General features: G+C 38.9%; 1 protein-coding gene across 3 annotated transcripts in view; it reads right to left on the bottom strand.

The window, feature by feature from the left end:
- The window catches only part of arhgef9a (Cdc42 guanine nucleotide exchange factor (GEF) 9a), a 137587-nt gene that overhangs the window by 85795 nt on the left and 32201 nt on the right, over nucleotides 1-19591 (bottom strand). For all 3 annotated transcript variants that reach the window (XM_052021116.1, XM_052021118.1, XM_052021117.1), the window contains exons 2-3: nucleotides 18411-18590; nucleotides 1388-1579 (exon numbers count right to left, since the gene is read on the bottom strand). In XM_052021116.1, the coding sequence (XP_051877076.1) occupies nucleotides 1388-1579; nucleotides 18411-18590 (372 nt within the window). The remainder of the gene's footprint in view (nucleotides 1-1387; nucleotides 1580-18410; nucleotides 18591-19591) is intronic.

Below are 19591 nucleotides of genomic sequence, written 5' to 3'. Positions count from 1 at the left end.
AGAGTCAAGCCTTTCAGAAGTGCAGTTAGGCAAAGATTTTACACATGGTAAAATGTGGATTCCCTTCTGCAAACTGCAAAAAGCTCAGTCAATTGTTAATATAAATCTCAGATTAAAAGATTATAGGTATTAAAAGGGCACAGTGAAATCAGCAACACGCTGCAGGTCAACTATCTTTTTTCTTTTTCATAATTAGCCTGCAGGACCCTCATTGAGAATCACCGGTCAGGGCTTTCAGTGTCTGTTATTGTCAGATCAAGTGTGTGCCCTGCAAGGTTTGTACATTGCCAACACAAGAATGTGATACAGTTGTACAGCTGGTGTTCAACCTTGATTTGCAAATAGGTTCCTATCCGAAGACGACAGTTGCCTTGACTACCCCGATTAAGGACCTGAAGTAGCTGATGTGGTGGTGATCATGATCCATATTAGAAAAGGTTGATATGCGCTGCTGTTGAGTTACCAAAGTCCAGGTGCCACTGAGAAAAGACTGTAGGATCAACCCTTATGTTTGAATATAGTTTCCAATCTGCTTTGTTATTGGAACTAACAATGTCTTATTATTGGCCACATGGTTAAGAAGAACCAATCAAATTAACCAACCATATTGTACAATAAATGCAGAAGCTAGTCATAGCAAGTTCATATGCAAACTAAAATGCGGCGAAATTTTACTGGGTACTATGATTCTGACCAAGTGAGATCAAGCACCTTTAAATACTATCACAGTAACTTCAGTCCTGCTTCATAATGCCAGGCTTACACTGTCGTGGGCAGTATCTATGCAGGACAATTTTGCACAAATGACATCAAAATAAGTTTTGCATGGTATTCAACATCACCGTAAATGCCCAATGATTTTCATATGCAGGCAGATCAAACACACGGCAGACGTGCAGATCTATGCAAATGCCATGCTACCAGATTGTGTTTGGTGATCAGGTTTAGATAAACTACTGCATAATTCACAAAAATATTGCATTATATGATAGAACTTCTTGGCTGTGTTTTCCTTCAAAATATTGACCGAGGTCTTGAATTTTCATTAAATGAGAAAGATATTGCAGAAGTGAAAGTTTTCTGTTGGCTTTTCATCCAATATTACCAGCAGTTGGCACAAAGTTGATGGAACTCCATTTAAGCACATGTTACTGAACTTCTGTTAATGTCACAGTGGTGTAATGTGAAGACTCAAGACAATTCATTCCTTATGATTCTTTAATATAGTGCAGCTTTTAATATTAGCTGCAAATACACAATTTATTAAGTGGTTTGAATTTTAAATGACATTTTAAAGACCCACAATAAATGTTTACAAGAACAAATGTGTAGAAATAGGAGACCTTGTGTGTAATTTATTTTGTCCTTAAGAGGGACTTTGGATTACCTCACAGATGTCCTTCAGATGCTTTATGTAGTGTCGTTCTGTGCTCATTATTTCATTGATGACATTTGCTCTCATCTGGTCTCTGTTCTGCACACTTCTGCCAAGACACAGGCAGTCAGAGTTTGGGTCCAGATGTCCATTTTGAATCTCACTACTGGCTTCATCTACAGTGTCTTCCTGATTCACCCAAAGCTGCCAATAAAGGAAAGAGACAGAATGGATAATTGTCCAATATGTTGCCATATTTTGTTCTCGCAATATCTGTGTTCTTATCTTCCATGCCTTGACTGACCAAGGAAAGCATCCCAAATGTCTTTTTAAACCACCTTTTGACCAGACCTGCTACCTTCAGGAGTTGGGTAAATATTCAGTTTAATATTTTCTCTCAACACAATGCGAGCATTTCCATAGCCAATGATACAATACAATAATACAATGTACACAACAGTACAATGCAAGCAATTCTACTGCCAATCTGCATTCCTCCAATCCTCTGACACTACTTCTATAGCTAGAGGATTGAAAAATTATAGTCTAAGCCTCTCCCAAGTTTCTCCCTTTCTTTTAGCAGCAGGTCTGTTTCAAAAATGAAACCCTTTAATAATTTCTCTCTTTGTGTTTATCCCATCCTATATTTTATGTTCATTCATCTTAATGTTCCTTTCTTTTGTGAAGACAGCTGCAAAGTATTCATTAAGAACCTTAGCCATATCCTCCATTTCCACACACAGGTTACTTTTTTGGTCCCTAATGGACCACACTCTTTTCTTATTTATCCTCTTACCCTTTATGTATTTATAAAATATATTTGGATGTCCTTTGCTTTTATTTACCAGTACTTTATGATGCCTTCTGATTTCCTAATTTCCCTTTTAACTTCACCCTAACACATATAATTCTTTCCTGGGGTTGTCTGACACTAGCTTCCCTTTTTCCCCTTTTATGCATCTTATCCTCCCAGAGTCTTTAGATTTGGCAGTCCTTTTCCCTTGTGGGAATATGTTTACCCCGAGACTCTTGAATTTTTTTCTTAAATGCCTCCCATTCCTCCAGGATAAACTTCCAATAGCTGCATCCAGTCCATTTTTACTTAATTGTCTGGTAAAATTGGCCTTCCCTCATTTATTCCTATTTTGTCTGTGTCCTGTTGTAAAATTTTGCTAAATCTTACCAAATTATAACCACTACCACAAAACCACTCTCCGACTAATACTCCTTCCACCTTGCCAGCTTTTTCCATTAAACTATCTCCAGAATTCTCCCCATCTTGTTGAACTACATACTGGCTAAAAATGTTCTGATGAATGCAACTTAAATGTTCTATAAAAATTATAAAAACATCTGCTGATGCTGGAAATCTAAAATGGAATCTAAATTCAAATCCTGCTTTGTGGAACACCTGCGTTCAGTCCTCAGGGGCAATCCTGAACTTCCCATTGCCTGCCACTTCAATTCCTCATCCCACTCCCACTCTGATCTTATTTGTCTGCAGCCTCCTTTACTGTCATAGTGAGGTTCAATGCAAGCTTGAGGAACAGCACCTCATTTTCCATCTGTGCATATTGTAGCCTTCTGGACTCAACATTGAATTCTACAAGTTAGAGTAACTTGAAGTCTAGGTCTGGAGATCAATCCACCAAAACCTTGATAAGATCACACACTTTATTTGCGATGAAAAAGTTAGTGTCATAGTACTAGCCATAGAGCAGCTCAACCTGACATTGTCTAATGCCCACTTTTTCTGGCAGGCATCAATGGAAATGAATCAGGAGTAGCAGTTCAGACTGACTTCAAATCTCTATCCCAGGAGGCACTGCAGTATCTGTTATAGCCGATACAGACAACATATGTAATCTGAATATTTCTGACTTGAATGCCTCAATTACCTTGTTGTTAATGTTATAAATGTTGGTCCAGCGTACACAGATGTTTTGTATGACATTTGGAGGACTTGTTTCTTATCCAGTGTGTACATGTCCCAAAAACAAAGGGGACAGTGCTCAAATGTGTAATGAGAATTGAACCAAAACTGACCAGTGAAGTAAATTTAGGGGAACATTTTGACAATAGGAATCATAACATAATAAGGCTGAAAGTATAATTGAGAGATAAAGACCAATGTTAAAACTTGAAAAAGGAAATTTAAGAGGATTAGAATAGAATTTGGAAAAATAAATGGAATAAATAAGATTGACAATCCAGGAAATAGGACAGGTCTGAGAAAATCTTAAAATGGTAATTTTCAGAGTCCAGATGAGATATTTTGCATTGTAAACAAGAACAAACTGGTCAGTAAGGCACGTCATGGATGAATGAATCATGAAACAACAAAGGGAAGAATGACAAAAGGATATAGGAATAAAATCAGTTTGCAAGGCAAAGAAAACCTTCAAAGCTAAATTATAAAGAAATATAAAAAGAAATAGTAAGGTATTCTAATGGTATGTTAATACTAAAAGAAAAGATTGAGAAAAGGTTAGGGTAACCAGGGATGAATAAAAAAAACTCAAAGGTAAAATAGCAGAAATATTAGATAATTATTTCATCTCAGCATTAATCAGGGAAACAGGAAGTCAAATATAAAAATCGGAAAATGAGATTTAAAAGGGTAAAAAGCATTTACGATAACTGATAAACTATCCAATTTTAGAAAGGAGAAATCAGAGGACCAGATGGATTGCATTCATGTTTATTAAATAAAGGTAGGGGAAGAGTGCGGGAACACCATTACATGTGCATGTAAAAATTCATTAGAAAATGGAATTGTGCCAGAGGACCATAAATATAAGGTAGACAGAATAAATCTGGGAAACTATAGAGCAGTTAACTTAACGTCAGAGGTAGGAAAGATAATTCAATCCTTACTCAAAGATGTAATAGAAAACCACCTAGAAAGTAAAAAGATAATATAGGAGTCAGTGCAAATTCCAAGAAAATATTGTGTTGATCAACCTTATTTAGTTATTTGAAGAAATCACAGAAAAGGAAGTAAGTGTAATGTAGTGGAGACAATGGATTCAAAGTTCTAGTGCACTTTGATAGGCCAGCTAGAAGACTGCTTAGGTCGTGGGCCCCATGTTGTAAATTTTAATTGTACTCAAGCACCCAGGAGCTACTGAAAGGTTGCTACACTTTATTAGACTTCACTGAAAATGTGCCACCCCAGGCAATGGCCAAGTCAGGGAGGAGAAAGAGCAAGAGGATGTAGGTCCAATCAGTGCCAGAAAACTAGTCAAGTCACTGGAGTGGGTTAGGGTTATTGTCAAGCAAGATTGGAGTTGGAAGGAGGAGGAAGGGGTATCTGGAAGCAAGACTAGGACTGGGAGGGGCTGGGGGAGTGGGAAGGGCCTGGGCAGCTTTTGATTATTAACCTTAAAGTAAGCTCATGAATAAGATCAGAACATATGGAGTCAAGAAGAAAGTAGCAAATGGAAGGCAGATTCTGCAGCTAAAGAAATTAGATCTGTATTCTTTGGAATTTAGAAGAATGAGGGGTGATTCTTATTAAAACATATAAGATCCTGAGAGGACATGACAAGGTAGATGTTGAGATGTTTCACAAGTGAACCTCGAACAAGGGGATAAATTACAAGATTGGGGGTGGGCCCTTAAAACTGAGGTGTCTGGGAACAACTTCTCACTGAGAATGGTGAATCTCTGACATTCTCTCTCCTAGAGGGCTGTGGAGGTTATCACAGGATTATTGGGAGTATTTAAAGAGGAAGTAGAAATGTCTTGAAATGATGAGGGAATTGAGGGTTATGTGGAAATGGCAAGAAGAGGAGATGAAACCTGGGGCAGATCAGCCATGAATGGTGGGCCAAACTTGAGGGTCCAAGCCTGATCCTGTTTTCTTATGTAAATGGAAAACAGAAACTGGACATGAAAGGTAGTCACTTAAATTACCAAAAATCAGGAAAACATTTAGTAAATTGGTGTAGAAGTTTACAAAGGTCAGCATGGACATGGTCAGTCAAATAAATTATTTTGTACTCACACTCAGCAGGCAATGTCAAAGATTCATAACAGCACAAAAGGAGCCTCACTGAGTCCGTGCTAGCTCCCTGACTAGTAATCAGTCAATCTCTGCTCTGTCCCTGAAGCTCTGCTAGCTTATTTCTCTCAAGTCATAGAGAGAGATACTACACAGACCTACCATGTCTGCACCAATCAGTAAGTCCCCTAATCCCACCCTATCCCATTTTATCCTCCCTGCATTTCCCATCAACATCCACCCCCACTTCCCCCATCAGACAGTACCGCTCATCTACATACTTGGGGCAATTTAGAGTGGCCAATTAACCTACCATTTTCCATTTCCCCTGTTACATTCAGGGACCTAATCGATGATTTTTTACTCTACTTTTACTCAACTCTACATTATTACAGTTCAGTTTTATGATAAGATCATTTAGAGAATAGTTTCTTGCAATCCAAAATTTTACTTCAGCTACCCAATGTAACAATCAGTTAAGGGATCACTTAGTAGAACATGAAATCACATGGTGCAGGTGTCCCAGGTGTGATGCCCTCCCCCTTCACAAATTACCTACCTGCAGTAAGTAGGTAACTGGCCTCAGTGCCCTGAGTTAGATTGTGAAAATTAACCAAAGGTCCTGCTTCTAAATGTTATCCAGTCACTTTGCTGAAATGTACACAGTATATTGATGACAGGAGAGGAAGGGATCAGGATTAATTCTGACATTCTCCAGGGCTGACAGACTAATTCTTGCAGTTGATGCAACAAAAATAACAGAACAGATGAGGGAGGCCATTTAACCCATCCACACTACTCTAAAAATATGAGATTGTCACTAATAAATAGTACATTTATAGGAAGGCTAGGCAAGCAAATGAAAGAGTAGGTTATACAGGGCTATGGAAATAGATTTAGATGAGGAAAGAAGTGGGGACTCTAGTTTAGCATAAGTGCTGACATGGAATAGAAGGGACAAATTGCCCCTTTCTGTGCCATATGCACTACGGAATCTTGTGTAATCCTGCTTGGTAAATAAGCAAGAAGAAATTATTTATCCAGAGAATGTTGAAGAGAATGGCATAGATGTCTCTACAAGCAAGATAGATAAACCCCCAAGGGAGAAAGGAACAGAAGGTCATGCCCCTTTAACCAGCTGTTGTGGTTTAAATTAAAATAAAATTCCAGATATATCTTTTCTATTCCGATTAGTGTCTCGAATAATTTGTTAAATAGCCTTCTTTTTTAAGCCTGAATGTTCTCAACTTCTCTAAATTTTACTCACAGCTCAGTACCCTGACACAACAAATCAGCAATGTGATTCCGGTTGTGACTATTTTCAACTTTCTCCCATCACTGGAGTCACTGACTTTTTCTAGTCGACAATTCCATGGGCTATTACAGCTCTTCAGTATCTTACTCAAATAGCTATTATTCATGTGCAGAATGAGACAAGCAATTTTAGCATTATGAACAAGCAAGGGCATGACAATTGAATCTGATCCTGTCCTTATACAACATGGACATGCACATTTGATAGCTGGGGTCACTGTGCAGTGACACAGAGTAGAACTCCTAGCTGCTTATTTTTCCATGACTTGCTCAGAGTCAAAGTGATCTTTAGTTCATGACAATGCACTCACATACTAAGCCATTGATGGAACTAATTTGTTCCTGATTAAATTGATAAATACAAAAAGAGTTTCTTCTTTATCACAAAATGGATCAAATGTCAAGTTTTCACTAGTTTCCAGTGTTTTATGAAAGTCTATGTACTCAGCATCCATTGAAGTTGAAACATAGCAAAAGACACGTAAGTGATCCTTGATACTAGCTAATACTTTCACATTTTTACATATAAGATTTTATTTGCTCTCATTGGCTTATGTCCAAGATTTTGGCAAATAATGAGGACAACCTAATAATTTGGGGGTTCTTTACTGATGATAAAGAGCATCACATTCCTGCATTCCTTTTAATGGACTTCCACACAAAAGACATAAAACAATACAGCACAGTACAGGCCCTTCAGCCCACAATGTTGTGCCAACATTTTATCTTGCTCCAAGATCTATCTAACCCTTCCCTCCCACATAGCCCTCCATTTCTCTATCATTCATGTGTCTAAGAGTCTCTTAAATGTCCCTAATGTATCTGCCCCCACAACTTCTGCCAGCAGTGCGTTCCACACACCCACCACTCTCTGTGTAAAAAAACTTACCCCTGACATCCCTCTTATATCTTCCTCCAATCACCTTAAAGTTGTGCCCCTCGTGTTAGCTATTGTTGCCCTGGGAAAAAGTCTCTGACCGTCCACTTGATCTATGCCTCTTATCATCTTGTACACCTCTATCAAGTCACCTCTCATCCTCCTCCTCTCCAAAGAGAAAGCCCTAGCTCACTCAACCTATCCTCATAAGACATGCTCTCCAATCCAGGCAGCATCCTGGTAAATCTCCACTGCACCCTCTCTAAAGCTTCCACATCCTTCCTATGATGAGGTGACCAGAAATGAACACAATAGTCCAAGTGTGGTCGAACCAGAGTTCTATAGAGCTGCAACATTACCTCACGGCTCTTGAACATAGAACAGTACAGCATAGGAACAGGCCTTTCGGCCCATGCTGTCTGAGCCTAATAAACTAACGCCTTCTGCCTGCACATGATCCATATCCCTTCATTCCCTGCATATCCATGTGCATATCTAAATACCTCTTAAAGGTCACTATCATATTCCACCACCACCCCTGACAGTGTGTTCCAGGCACTTATCACTCCCTGTGTAAAAAAACTTGCCCCACACATCTCCTTTGTACTTTTCCCCTCTCAACTATGCCTTCTAGTATTTGACATTTCTACCCTGGGAAAAAGATTCTGACTGTCTACCCTATCTATGCCTCTCATAATTTTATAAACTCCCATCAGGTCACCCCTCAGTCTCCAGAGGTCAGAGAAAACAATCCAAGTTTGTCCAACCTTTCCTTATAGCTAATACCCTCTAATCCAGGCAGCATCCTGGTAAACCTCTTCTGCACTTTCTCCAAAGTCTCCACATCCTTTCTGTAATGGGCTGAGCAGAACTGCACAGAATACTCCAAATGCGGCCTGACTAAAGTTTTCTACAATTGCAACATGACTTCCTGACTCAAATACTCAATGCCCCAACCAACAAAAGCAAGTAGCCATATGCCTTCTTTACCACTCTGTCCACTTGTGTTGCCACTTTCAGGGACCTATGGACTTGGACCCCAAGATCCTTCTGTACATCAATGCTGTTAAGGGCCCGAGCACTAAGACAATCTAATTTCTTCAGCCTTCCCTCCTCCAACAATCTACAGTCTCTCAATACTAAACTTGGTGCCACTTTATCAGTAACTCCTAATTTATTTCAACTTTTCCTTTTTTCTTTCCATCTTCAGAATGTTCTGATCAACAGGCTCTTAACCCTCACCTTTGCTTCTTAGTTTAAAAAAGGTAACAAGGAGAAATATTGCTATCTATGGCATAAATAATCCAAAGTTCCACTTAGATAAATGCATTGTATCATCATAATTAGATGACACCATGTTTCCTAAAATGTCTATTTTGTCAGCTGGATCATGCAGATTGTCACCTAATTAAAGTAGTGATCTTGACAGCCATATCACATTTAGAATTCTGTGCAACTTTGTCCAGGAAGACTAGCCGACACACTAGCACATTATATTAGTCATCTTCAGGGAGTGTAAATCATTCCCATAGCATCAGCTGCTGCGATTCACTTACGAGTTTTCTTAAAGGAGTATGACTTGTGAGTCTAAAGCTGGAGCTATAACAGTGAACACAGTGAGCCTGCTGGCAAGGATGAGGTTTGAATCAGAATTAGAATCAGGTTTATTATCACTGTCTAATATGACGTGAAATTTGTTGTTTTGCAGCAGCAGTACAGTACAAAGACATAAATTACAAAATAAATAAATAGTGTGGAAAAAAAAGAGCAGTGAGGTAGTGTTCATGGGTTCAAGGACAGTTCAGAAATCTGATGACGGAGGCAAAGAAGCTGTTCCTGAATCATTGTGGCTCCAAGGATTCCTCTTTAGAAAATGAAGACTTCACCAAGAGAAGAAATGAAATAGAATGAAATCAAAGTGTGCAAGAATTTCCAAACACAAGTAGAGAAATGCTTAACTAGCAAAAATTTTAATCTGGATTTAATGATACAATGGCATCCTTCCAAAAAGCAACACTACAGAGTGTGCTCGGTGCTTTCTTCTGTCATGCACCCAACTGGTAGGAACAAAGTGTATGATGAAAGCAGAACACTGCTCAATGTTCATAAATTCCACATAACACTTGATTTCCAAGTTGTGTTGCAACAACAACCTCACACTCAACTTCAGCAAGACCAAGGTATTGATTGTGGACATCAGGAAGAGGAAGTCGGGAGAACGCACAACAGTCCTCATTGAGGGGTCAGCAGTGGAAAGGGTGAACAGCTTTAAGTTCCTGGGTGTCAACATCTCTGAGAGTTGTCCTGAGCCCAACACATTGATGCTGTCATGAAGAAGGCATGCCAGCGGCTCTATTTAGTTAGGAATTTGAGGAGATTTGATATGTCACCAAAGACTCTTGCAAGTTTCTATAGATGTACAGTGGAGAGCAGTCTGACTGGTTGCATCACAGCCTGGTATGGAGGCTCCAATGTACAGGATTGCAAGAGACTGCAGAGGGTTGTGGACTCAGCTAGCTCCAACACAGACACAACCCTCCCAGGATATCTTCAAGAGGAGGTGCCTCAAGAAGGCAACATCCATCATTAAGGACCTTCACCATCTGGGACATGCCCTCTTCTCGTTACTACCATCGGGAGGAGGTACAGGAGCCTGAAGACCCACATTCAACGATTCAGGAACAGCTTCTTTCCCTCCACCATCAGATTTCTGAACTGTCCATGAATGCATGAACACTACCTCACTGTTCCTTTTTTTTGCACTATTTATTTATTTTGTAATTTATAGGTTTTTTTATGTCTTTGCACTGTACTGCTGCAGCAAAACAACAAATTTCACATCATATAAGACAGTGATAATAAAGCTGATTCTAATTCTGATTCAAACCTTAGCTGTAGGGTTTGTGTTTATTTTCAAATTATATGATCTTAAAGTGTCTTGTTGCATTGACTTCCTTTCCTTTTTATACTTCGGCCTTTCTGCCTTTAAAAGATAGCTAAGCTGAAGCAAATCTAGGAATATGTGTCATATCGGTACACCTTAATTACAGGAAGATGATCATATTAACTCCAGATCATTCTTTTAGCAAGTACTTTTTGGCTTCAGCATAAAACCCAGCTGCTGAAGGCAAAGCTATCCTGGGACATTTTACCTCCATGACCTCATTGTATTTTCACCTGCAGAATCCTCACTGAATTGGATCAACTCAGTGGCAAATTGGCCAGTGGTCTAATAAAAGCTGGAATTCACCTCTTAAACAGCTTATGGTCCTTTGTGGCTTATTCTGTTTGGTATCAAGGGTGAGCTAGCCAAATGGATACAAAATTGGCTTGGTGGTAGGAATTAGAGGGTGGTGGTAGTTGTTTGCTTTTCAGATTGGAGGCCTGTGACCAGTGGTGTGCTACTGGGTCTGTGTTGGGTCCCCTCTTGTTTGTCATCAATATTAACAATTTGTATGAGAATGTAGGTGGCATGGTTAGTAAGTTTGCAGACAGCACCAAAATGGGTGGTAGAGTGGACAATTAAGAAGGTTATCTAAGGTTACAACAGGATCTACATCAACTGGGAAAGTGGGCTAAGGAATGGCAGATGGAATATATCTCAGACAAGTGCAGAGTGATGCATTTTGTGAAGTTAAGCCGGGGCAGGACTTGTACAGTTAATAGCAGGGTTGTAGAACAGAGACCTGGAGGAAAAGTACATAGTTCCCAGAAAGTGGCAACGTAGTGGGTGTGGTGATAGTGGAAAGTGGCAACAGGGTAATGAAGAAGCAATTTGGCACATTTGCCTCCATCAGTCAGGGAACTGAGTACAAGAGTTGGGATGAACAATACATTGGTGAAACTGCGATTGGAGTACTGTGTGTAGTTCTGGTCGTTATGCTATAGGAAGGATGTCATTAAGCTGGAAATAGTGCAGAAAAGATTCACAAGGATGATAGTATCACTGGAAGGCTTGAGTTATAAGGAGACTTTCTTTTTCCCCTCGAGCAGAGAATGTTGAGAAGTGACCTTATAGAAATACATAAAATCATGAGTGGCAGAGGTAAGGCGAATGGTCACAGTCTTTTTCCCAGGGGAGGGGGAGTCTCAAACTAGAGGACGTGGGTTTAAGGTAAGAGGGGAAAGAATTTCTCAGAGGGTAGAAGATTTATGGTACGAGCTGCCAGAGGAAGTGGTAGAAGCTGTACAATTACAATATCTAAGAGATATTTGGACAGGTACATGAATAGGAGAGTTTCACGGGATATGAGTCAAATGGGACTAGCTCAGGTAAGATAAGATATCTTTATTAGTCGCATGGACATCGAAACACACAGTGAAATGCATCTTTTTTGCGTGGAGTGTTCTGGGGGCAGCCCACAAATGTCGCCACGCTTCCAGCACCAACATTGCATGCCCAAAACTTCCTAACCCGTACGTCTTTGGAATGTGGGAGGCAACTTGATCAGCACAGACGAGTTGGGCTGAAGGGCCTGTTTCTGTGCTTTATGATTCTGTGACTCTAAATGCAAGAAAAAAAATTGTTGTAATGGGAATGGTTGCCAATGATCTGAGAAGTCTCCCTGAAAACAGTGAGAAAGAAAAGTGAATTTCTCATTTCCTAACCACTATCAACAATGGTCTTCCCTTCATTACTTGCTTCACTACCCAGCATACACAGTATATTGCATTCTCAATGCAAACACACACTCACCTCTCCCTTGCTCCCTTTGCATCAGCCATTAGCATTATTCCTTTTTCATCCTGGAATCTTCTCAGGATTCTTTCCCCACTTGACATTTCAGAGAGCTATCTCATTCAACACCCCCTCATACTGCTTGCACTTACATATTTCTCACACAGTATTTGCACATCCACCACAAACTCTCAACTTCCACACCCTCCTTTCATTTCTCTCTTGCTATCATTGGCCGGTTTAAAGCAGTGAATAACAATGAAAGGAGAATGCCCAAATGAGAACCAAATCACATGATGGGGTTGAGTGAGTTGAAAACCAGCCATGGAAGCCAAAGAAATGTTTTTAAGTTACCAGACCTTGCCTGCTGCACTCTCTTTTGTAGGAAACAAAGAGCCCTAATTTCACTAGAGTGGCTGTGGGACTGTGGGAGTTATCATGGATTGATCTCTCTTAAGATGCCAGCAGGTTGGTACTATGAAAACAGCTTTCCTGGGAGTGATGTGAAAATTGCATCAGATGCATAAGTATGACTGACCAGAAAATGCCCAGTGGAATCTCCAGGGTGAAACAACCTGAAAATGGTTACTGTGGTGTTTTGCTCCATCTAAATAAATGGCTTTGCACAGGAGAATTTCTAGGCCTCCACATCAAATAATCAGGGCCTGGTGGAATGTTTACTTTTCTCACCAGGCTAAAGATAAATGGTCAGATAGAAGAATTGTCATATTTTGAGCAACTTAACCAATGAAAATAATATAGATTTTGGATTTAGTCAATCTGTGAATCCAAATTTTACATTTACCAAATGGGAGGGTGTCCATGGTCTGAGGATGTATGTATCCTAAATGTTTTAGCGAAAGAGGCATCACACACTGCACTGGAAAATATTATGAATCAATGTCAATGTAAAAAATTGTGTGTTTAGATTGTATTGCATCTTTGTGGAATAAGAGGTGCAATCCAGTAATATTGTTAAATCTCTCAGAAGAAATTTATAAATGTGCAATAAATACATAGTTAAGACATGGTGAGTAGTTACATTATTTGTGAAGCGGCATGACTTTGTGAGTCAGCATGTTCAAAACAATTTACATAACTTATAGTTATAATTTATGAGTTCCCTGCAGAAATATGCTACACAAATACAATATCATGCTGAAAGTGCAGCTTTGTAGAGAAAGGGAATACACCAGCATCTCAGCTCCATCATTTCAAGCTGCAGTTCAATAAAGCCAGTTGGAGTTATTTCCATGTTTCCTTATGATGCAAAAGGAGTTCATTCAGCCCATCTATGCCAGCTTTCTGAGCAATCTCATCAATCCCATTCCCCCACTCATTTCCCTGTAATCTATTCCCTCACATCTGCTCATTAACATTCCCCTGATTCCCTTACTTGTCACCACAATGTACAGTCGCCAATTAACCTAACAACCACCACATCTTTTGAACAGCCCTGGAAAACCCATATAGTCACAATAAAATATTGAGAGGAATAGATAGAGTAGACAGTCAGCGCCTCCTTCCCAGGGCACCAGTGCTCAAGACGAGAGGTCATGGCTTTAAGGTTATGGGTGGGAGGTTCAGGGGAGATGTCAGAGGGAGGTTTTTCACCCAGAGAGTGGTTGGTGCATGGAATGCACTGCCTGGGGTGGTGGTGGAGGCAGATACATTGAACAGGTTCAAGAGCTTGTTGGATAGGCATATGGAGGAACGTGAGATAGAGGGATATGCGGGAGGAAGGGGTTAGGTAGTGTGAGGGTGGTCTGATGGACGGCACGACACAGTGGGCCGAAGGGCCTGTTTTGTGCTGTATGGTTCTATGGTTCTTCTATGGTTCAACACAGACAACACCAGTGGTCAAGGTTGAACCTGGGTCAGTGGAACTGTGAGTCAGCTACTTTACCTGCAGCACCTCTGTGCCACCTGATGTATACAGATAATGATTGACTTGCTTGCAGAGCTGTGGATCTCAGTGTGTGAATTTATTATACTGCCATTGGTTTATTATGACTGTTCACTAAATAATTTTTCTTTCATTTTATATCTGGGATCAAATTTTACTCCTGAGCAGCATCACATCTGGGAGAAAATTAATGTCAGGTCTGAGCAAACAATATCATCCTCTCATAATTGTCTCTCTAAGGCTCTAAGTGAATGTTGTTTCTTTTTTATTATTTGTTTAGCAGCAAGGAGATCCTTTTAGATGATTTTAAGGTGGTTTTCTAGGATTTTACAAAATGAGATTCCAAACATCTTTTTCTTTATAATACCTACCTTCAGAAAATCTTAAGAGGTAACACTCGTGTGTCTCAGTATCATATTACCACCTTATCTTATTGTCTCATTACATTAGTCTGCATTTCTGTGCTTGTATTTCTTACATTAATGAAAATCCTGCCTGATTTTTCCATTTTAAAAATTGCTTCACATCACCAAAATATTCAGATTAATGATCAGAAAAAGCATGCAGAGAATTATATTTCCATCAGTGAAATCAGGAGCTACTTTAGCTTGTAATGGATGGGTATTGAGAAAAAACACAGCCTGTTAGCAAGGAAAGACCATAAAAACATGATAAGTAAAGATTCCCAGATTCTTTATGATATTTTGGCAAGAGCATCTAGAAACAGAAAGATGGTATATGTTAAGTGACAGGTCTGACCTAACATTCAGATGTTAGTATGTTTGCGCAAGTTGTACTGTATCTGAGGTAACAAACCTGTTTTAATGCATTCTGAATTTCACTGAAAGACAGGACTTGGCCATGGCACAGTTACTTAAAGGCAGCACAATGAGAAAGGAAGTGACCAAGGACACTGAGACAGTATTTTAAATTTTCAAGGGATTTATATGCCCCATAGGGAAACAGGGATAATTGTTTCTGGATTTGAATATTTAAAAGGACTTAGGAGACATAGAAATGGAAGGAGACATAGAGGTTATATTTGCACTTGATGTGTAAAGGGAGTTTATACCTGGTGATAACTATCCATGGGACAGATACAATTAAAAAGTTATACTGAAGGAATTTATGTTCGTAATTGGGATTGTATGTTAAACTGCAGCTTTCCATATATTGCAACATTTGAATCTGTATTTGATTTTCAAATATGTTGTAACTTTTGAAGTAGCATTTCAAATAACTTCTGAAGATAAATTTGCTTTTGCTACAGCAATGTGATACTGGCCTTGGGTAGACATTTGTGAGATTAATTCTTTAACATCAAAATCTGATCTGACAAAGATAAAACAGATCAGGGTTAGTTTCACTGAAAATGGGTTTCTGAGCATTGGGAACATAGCCCTCTTTCAAAATCAGGTGCATTCTGGCTTCTTGGATATGTCAATACCAAGATCTCGAGTTAAACCATTACTCAGTCAACAAATAATTGAAATATAAATAAACCCGAACTTATAGGTACCATTCCCATCGTGTAACTTTTCAGTGAACATAAATGAGAATGTTCAACAGGGTCAAACCCTTCATTTGTACTTGAGGTACCAATAAAGCAGGGAGGTGGAAACATGATCGAAAATGACGACCATTTGTTGTTTTAAGTGTGGCAGCTAAGCAGACTTCCCTACAAGTGGATATGGAAATTTAAAGATAAATTGTTCTGAAAAACTGCCCAGAGGAAATGCGGGTTAAGTATAAACCTGTTATGCTAGAGAAAAAGGGTGCTGCAATTATATCCAGAACCAGAGTGAAATCAGCTGAAATACTGATGAACGTCACTGTAGTCAGTTGGAAGGTCACCAGACTTCAAAGAATTGCTTGATGGAGGTGAAATGACCATTTGCTCTGAACTGGCTTGTCACTGCAGTTGGAAATGCGAGTGTTGATTTGATCAGACTGACCCAACTGACTTATAACCAACACAAACTGCCAAGCCAGGAAGGTTGTATGTATAATCATATTAGGCATGATTATTAGGCATATCTATTGCCATATTCAACATACTTGGTGACATCTTTGATCACTTTGCACTAAAATTGACTTTTTTTGTTCTAATTGTTTTCTTTCTTGTAAAAATTGTTTAATTTATGTTTAGTTTTATGCTTTTCTTGTGAATGCTGTTTATATGATGCTATGTGCCTGTGATGCAGCTGCAAGTAAGTATTTTATTGCATCTGTACTTGTGCATTGGACAATAAACATGACTTTGACTTTTATCTATTGGCCTTACTCATCATCACATTGAGCACAGCTATTGCTATGTTCATTAAAATAATGGGCATATTATTGTCATATTTTTCAGAATGTTAGGTATAATCAGTTCCATTTTTCATTACCAGTTGTTGTTAGTGCTTTTGTTATTATCTTCATACCAAGCAATTTGTGTTGTATTCACAGATAAATAAAGGCAGAAGTGTGGGATTTAACTCTCTTTGTTTGACTGAATTGTGCCTTCATAATTTTTGGGCTTAAGCTAAATAAGGCATAGAGAGTTTGGATATTACCAGTGTTTTTTTATATTTTAGATTAACAACTAAAAGAGGAAACATACAGATTTAATTCATTGAACAGTTGATCAAATCCACCAGAGTGAAAACCTCTTCTCTCCGATGAAGAGCTTATGCCCCTTGAAGCAATGTGCATTTGTCAGTCCCATCAGTCACAACATAATATTCGTCCTTTTATTTAGCTGTGGCTCCATTCAAATAGTAAATTCATTTAAATTAAATATATACACAAACATGGCTACTTTGAATTACAAAACATTTACTTGTCTTTTAAGTAACTTGGGGCATGCTAGATACTCACTGATAACTGGAAAGTTTCTGTGGAGATTTCTAATTATCATATTAATAGATAAACCATTCTTTCTGTTACATTTAATTTGTTGTAATGCTGAACTACCACCATGTCTGTTATAAGTGCTGTTATAGCTCCTTAATTAGGAGAGCATGGTTAGCTGCAGAATAAAGCTGTCTAATCAGATTGTTCCAACACAAGAGAGAACCTCTCCTGACAATTTTCTATCACACCTATTTGTTTAGTAACCAAGTTTCCAATATGGATATCTATTTTAAGGAGGTTTGAAACTAGATTATACGGATTCATTTCTTATAAAAATCATATTGCAGAGGCTTTTGTTCCATTAGTCTGACTGGATCTGACTCCAGATCTCAGGGATAAAAAATTGGTGTTAATTTACTTGGCCCTTTGTCTATTATATCAGCTACACAAGGTACTCAGATGAGATCACCTGTTTGTGATAGTACACTTTTATTTTCAGTTCCCTGCTGCAATTTCCTAGAAATCAGTGTTCTGGATCTATTAACCTGCATGAAGCCTATGGGATTGAAATTCCATGGGTTTTGCTTCCACTTGCAAGATGCAGGTACTACAAACTGCTACTATATGGAATTAAATACTTCAGCATGCAACTATTCTATTTGCATTATCTAACACCAAAGAACCAGCTCCTGATTTGCATCATCTAGCTCCAAAGATTCAGGTCCAAGAGGAGCTTTAACAGTGGTTGGGGATTATGTGACTGTCCAGCACCCCTAGTAACAGCAATCCACTTGCAGTCAGCTTGTACACCAACACTCATGGTAAGGTTTAGGAGTAGTCTTCAATTTAATTTGTTTTCTGATCTGTGGAGACTTGATCTTTCTAATCACTGGACAGTATATTGAAATGATTACTGCATTTGTTCAAAGACAAATAGTTGCTGTTAGTCACAATCCATCACATCCAGTGCTTCAGAGCAAATAATGTAAATAGAGCATTTGTCTCAACTGCTCTTGTCTAGTGCCACAGGAAAGTAACTATTAATCCTTAATATTTGTATGGTTTTAAGAATTGTTCATTGCTTAATATCATGTACAGTATTGTAAATCCATGACTTTTAGAGATAAAATATTGAAATTACACATCATCAATGAACACAAAGGCAGCCTAATGTTTGGTGTTTAAACTCTTTATCAGAATTAAAAGGTCTCTATGTATATATTTCTTTTATATAAAAAGAATTTTTTACTGTTAACCGACCCACCGTACAGTTCCCTCATTTCCTATTCTCATTTTCAACTTTCTCTTTTTACTTTTACATTTTCTGTTCTGACACATTTTACCACTGGGGGGTTAATTTCCCATGCAAGCAGTAATCAAACATAAACAGAAAAGGTTTAATTCTCTTTCACTTACCCTCACGAAACTGGCTGGAAACCAGCCTTCTTCATCGTCAATCTGTCCCCACCACCAATCCTTGTTAGAGGCATCGAGGACTTTAATAACGTCCCCTGCTTTGAATGCCAACTCACGGTCGGCCATTGTGACGTGATCCCATACTGCCTCAGCACTGACAATGTAACCGCCACTGATCAGCTAAAAATAAGCACAGAAAAGGAAGAAAGAAGCATAAGAGATTAAAGTCATTATCATCACAAATGAATAAAAACCATCTCTCACACACACACACACACACACAATAACACCGGTATACAATCAATATTTGGCAGTTGATTGACTAGATAATTATATAATGTACTGATTGGGTAAAGTTGACAAAATGTGAATGGAACCCAACAGAGGGAAAGAAAATTACTGCCAAGAAAGAGCCTGCATTTGTGAAAAAAGATGAAAAAATAAATATGGCTGAGACACTAAGCAACAAGGGCAGGCACGGTGGTGCAGCGGTTAGCGTAATGCTTTACAGTGCCAGCGACCTGGGTTCAATTCCGGCCACTGTCTGTAAGGAGTTTATACATTCTCCCCGTGTCTGTGTGAGTTTCCCTCCGGGTGCTCTGGTTTCCTCCCACATTCCAAAAGACGTACAGATTAGGAAGTTGTGGGCATGCTGTATTGGCACTGGAAGCGTGGCTACACTTGTGGACTACCCCCAGAGCACTCCATGCAAAAGGTACATTTCACTGTGTGTTTCAATGTACATGTGACTAATAAAGATATCTTATCTTAAATGCTTATTACATTCCATTAGATAGCAGTTAAGAAGCCTGAAATATCCGTTGCAGCAACATACTGACGGTCAGAGCATGGATGGAAATTCAACGGACTGTATATTGAATCAGTTAACCTCAGTTAGTTGTTAATGTGAGCACTCAAATTGGTCTCCCTGGATTACAAAGAAGGAAAATGGCAAAGGTTACTGATCCTGATTATGAGCCAGCAATCTGTGATGGAAAAGTTTGTATGTGAACATCTGACGAAAAGCTATCGTGTAAAAATGATATGTCAAGGTTCAACATGAATGTTGACTACTTAAATGAGACATTAGAGGATGACTGCTAAGAAATGAAAACGTTAGCTGAAGGACAGCTGAGTATCATAAAAATGCATTGAAATAGATGGTGGAAAAAATATCAAGA

This window comes from Pristis pectinata, chromosome 8 (assembly GCF_009764475.1).
Source record: "Pristis pectinata isolate sPriPec2 chromosome 8, sPriPec2.1.pri, whole genome shotgun sequence".
NCBI classification, from domain to species: domain Eukaryota; kingdom Metazoa; phylum Chordata; class Chondrichthyes; order Rhinopristiformes; family Pristidae; genus Pristis; species Pristis pectinata.
The sequence above is the reverse complement of the archived record's forward strand: the minus strand, read 5'-3'. Positions and strand labels throughout refer to the sequence as shown.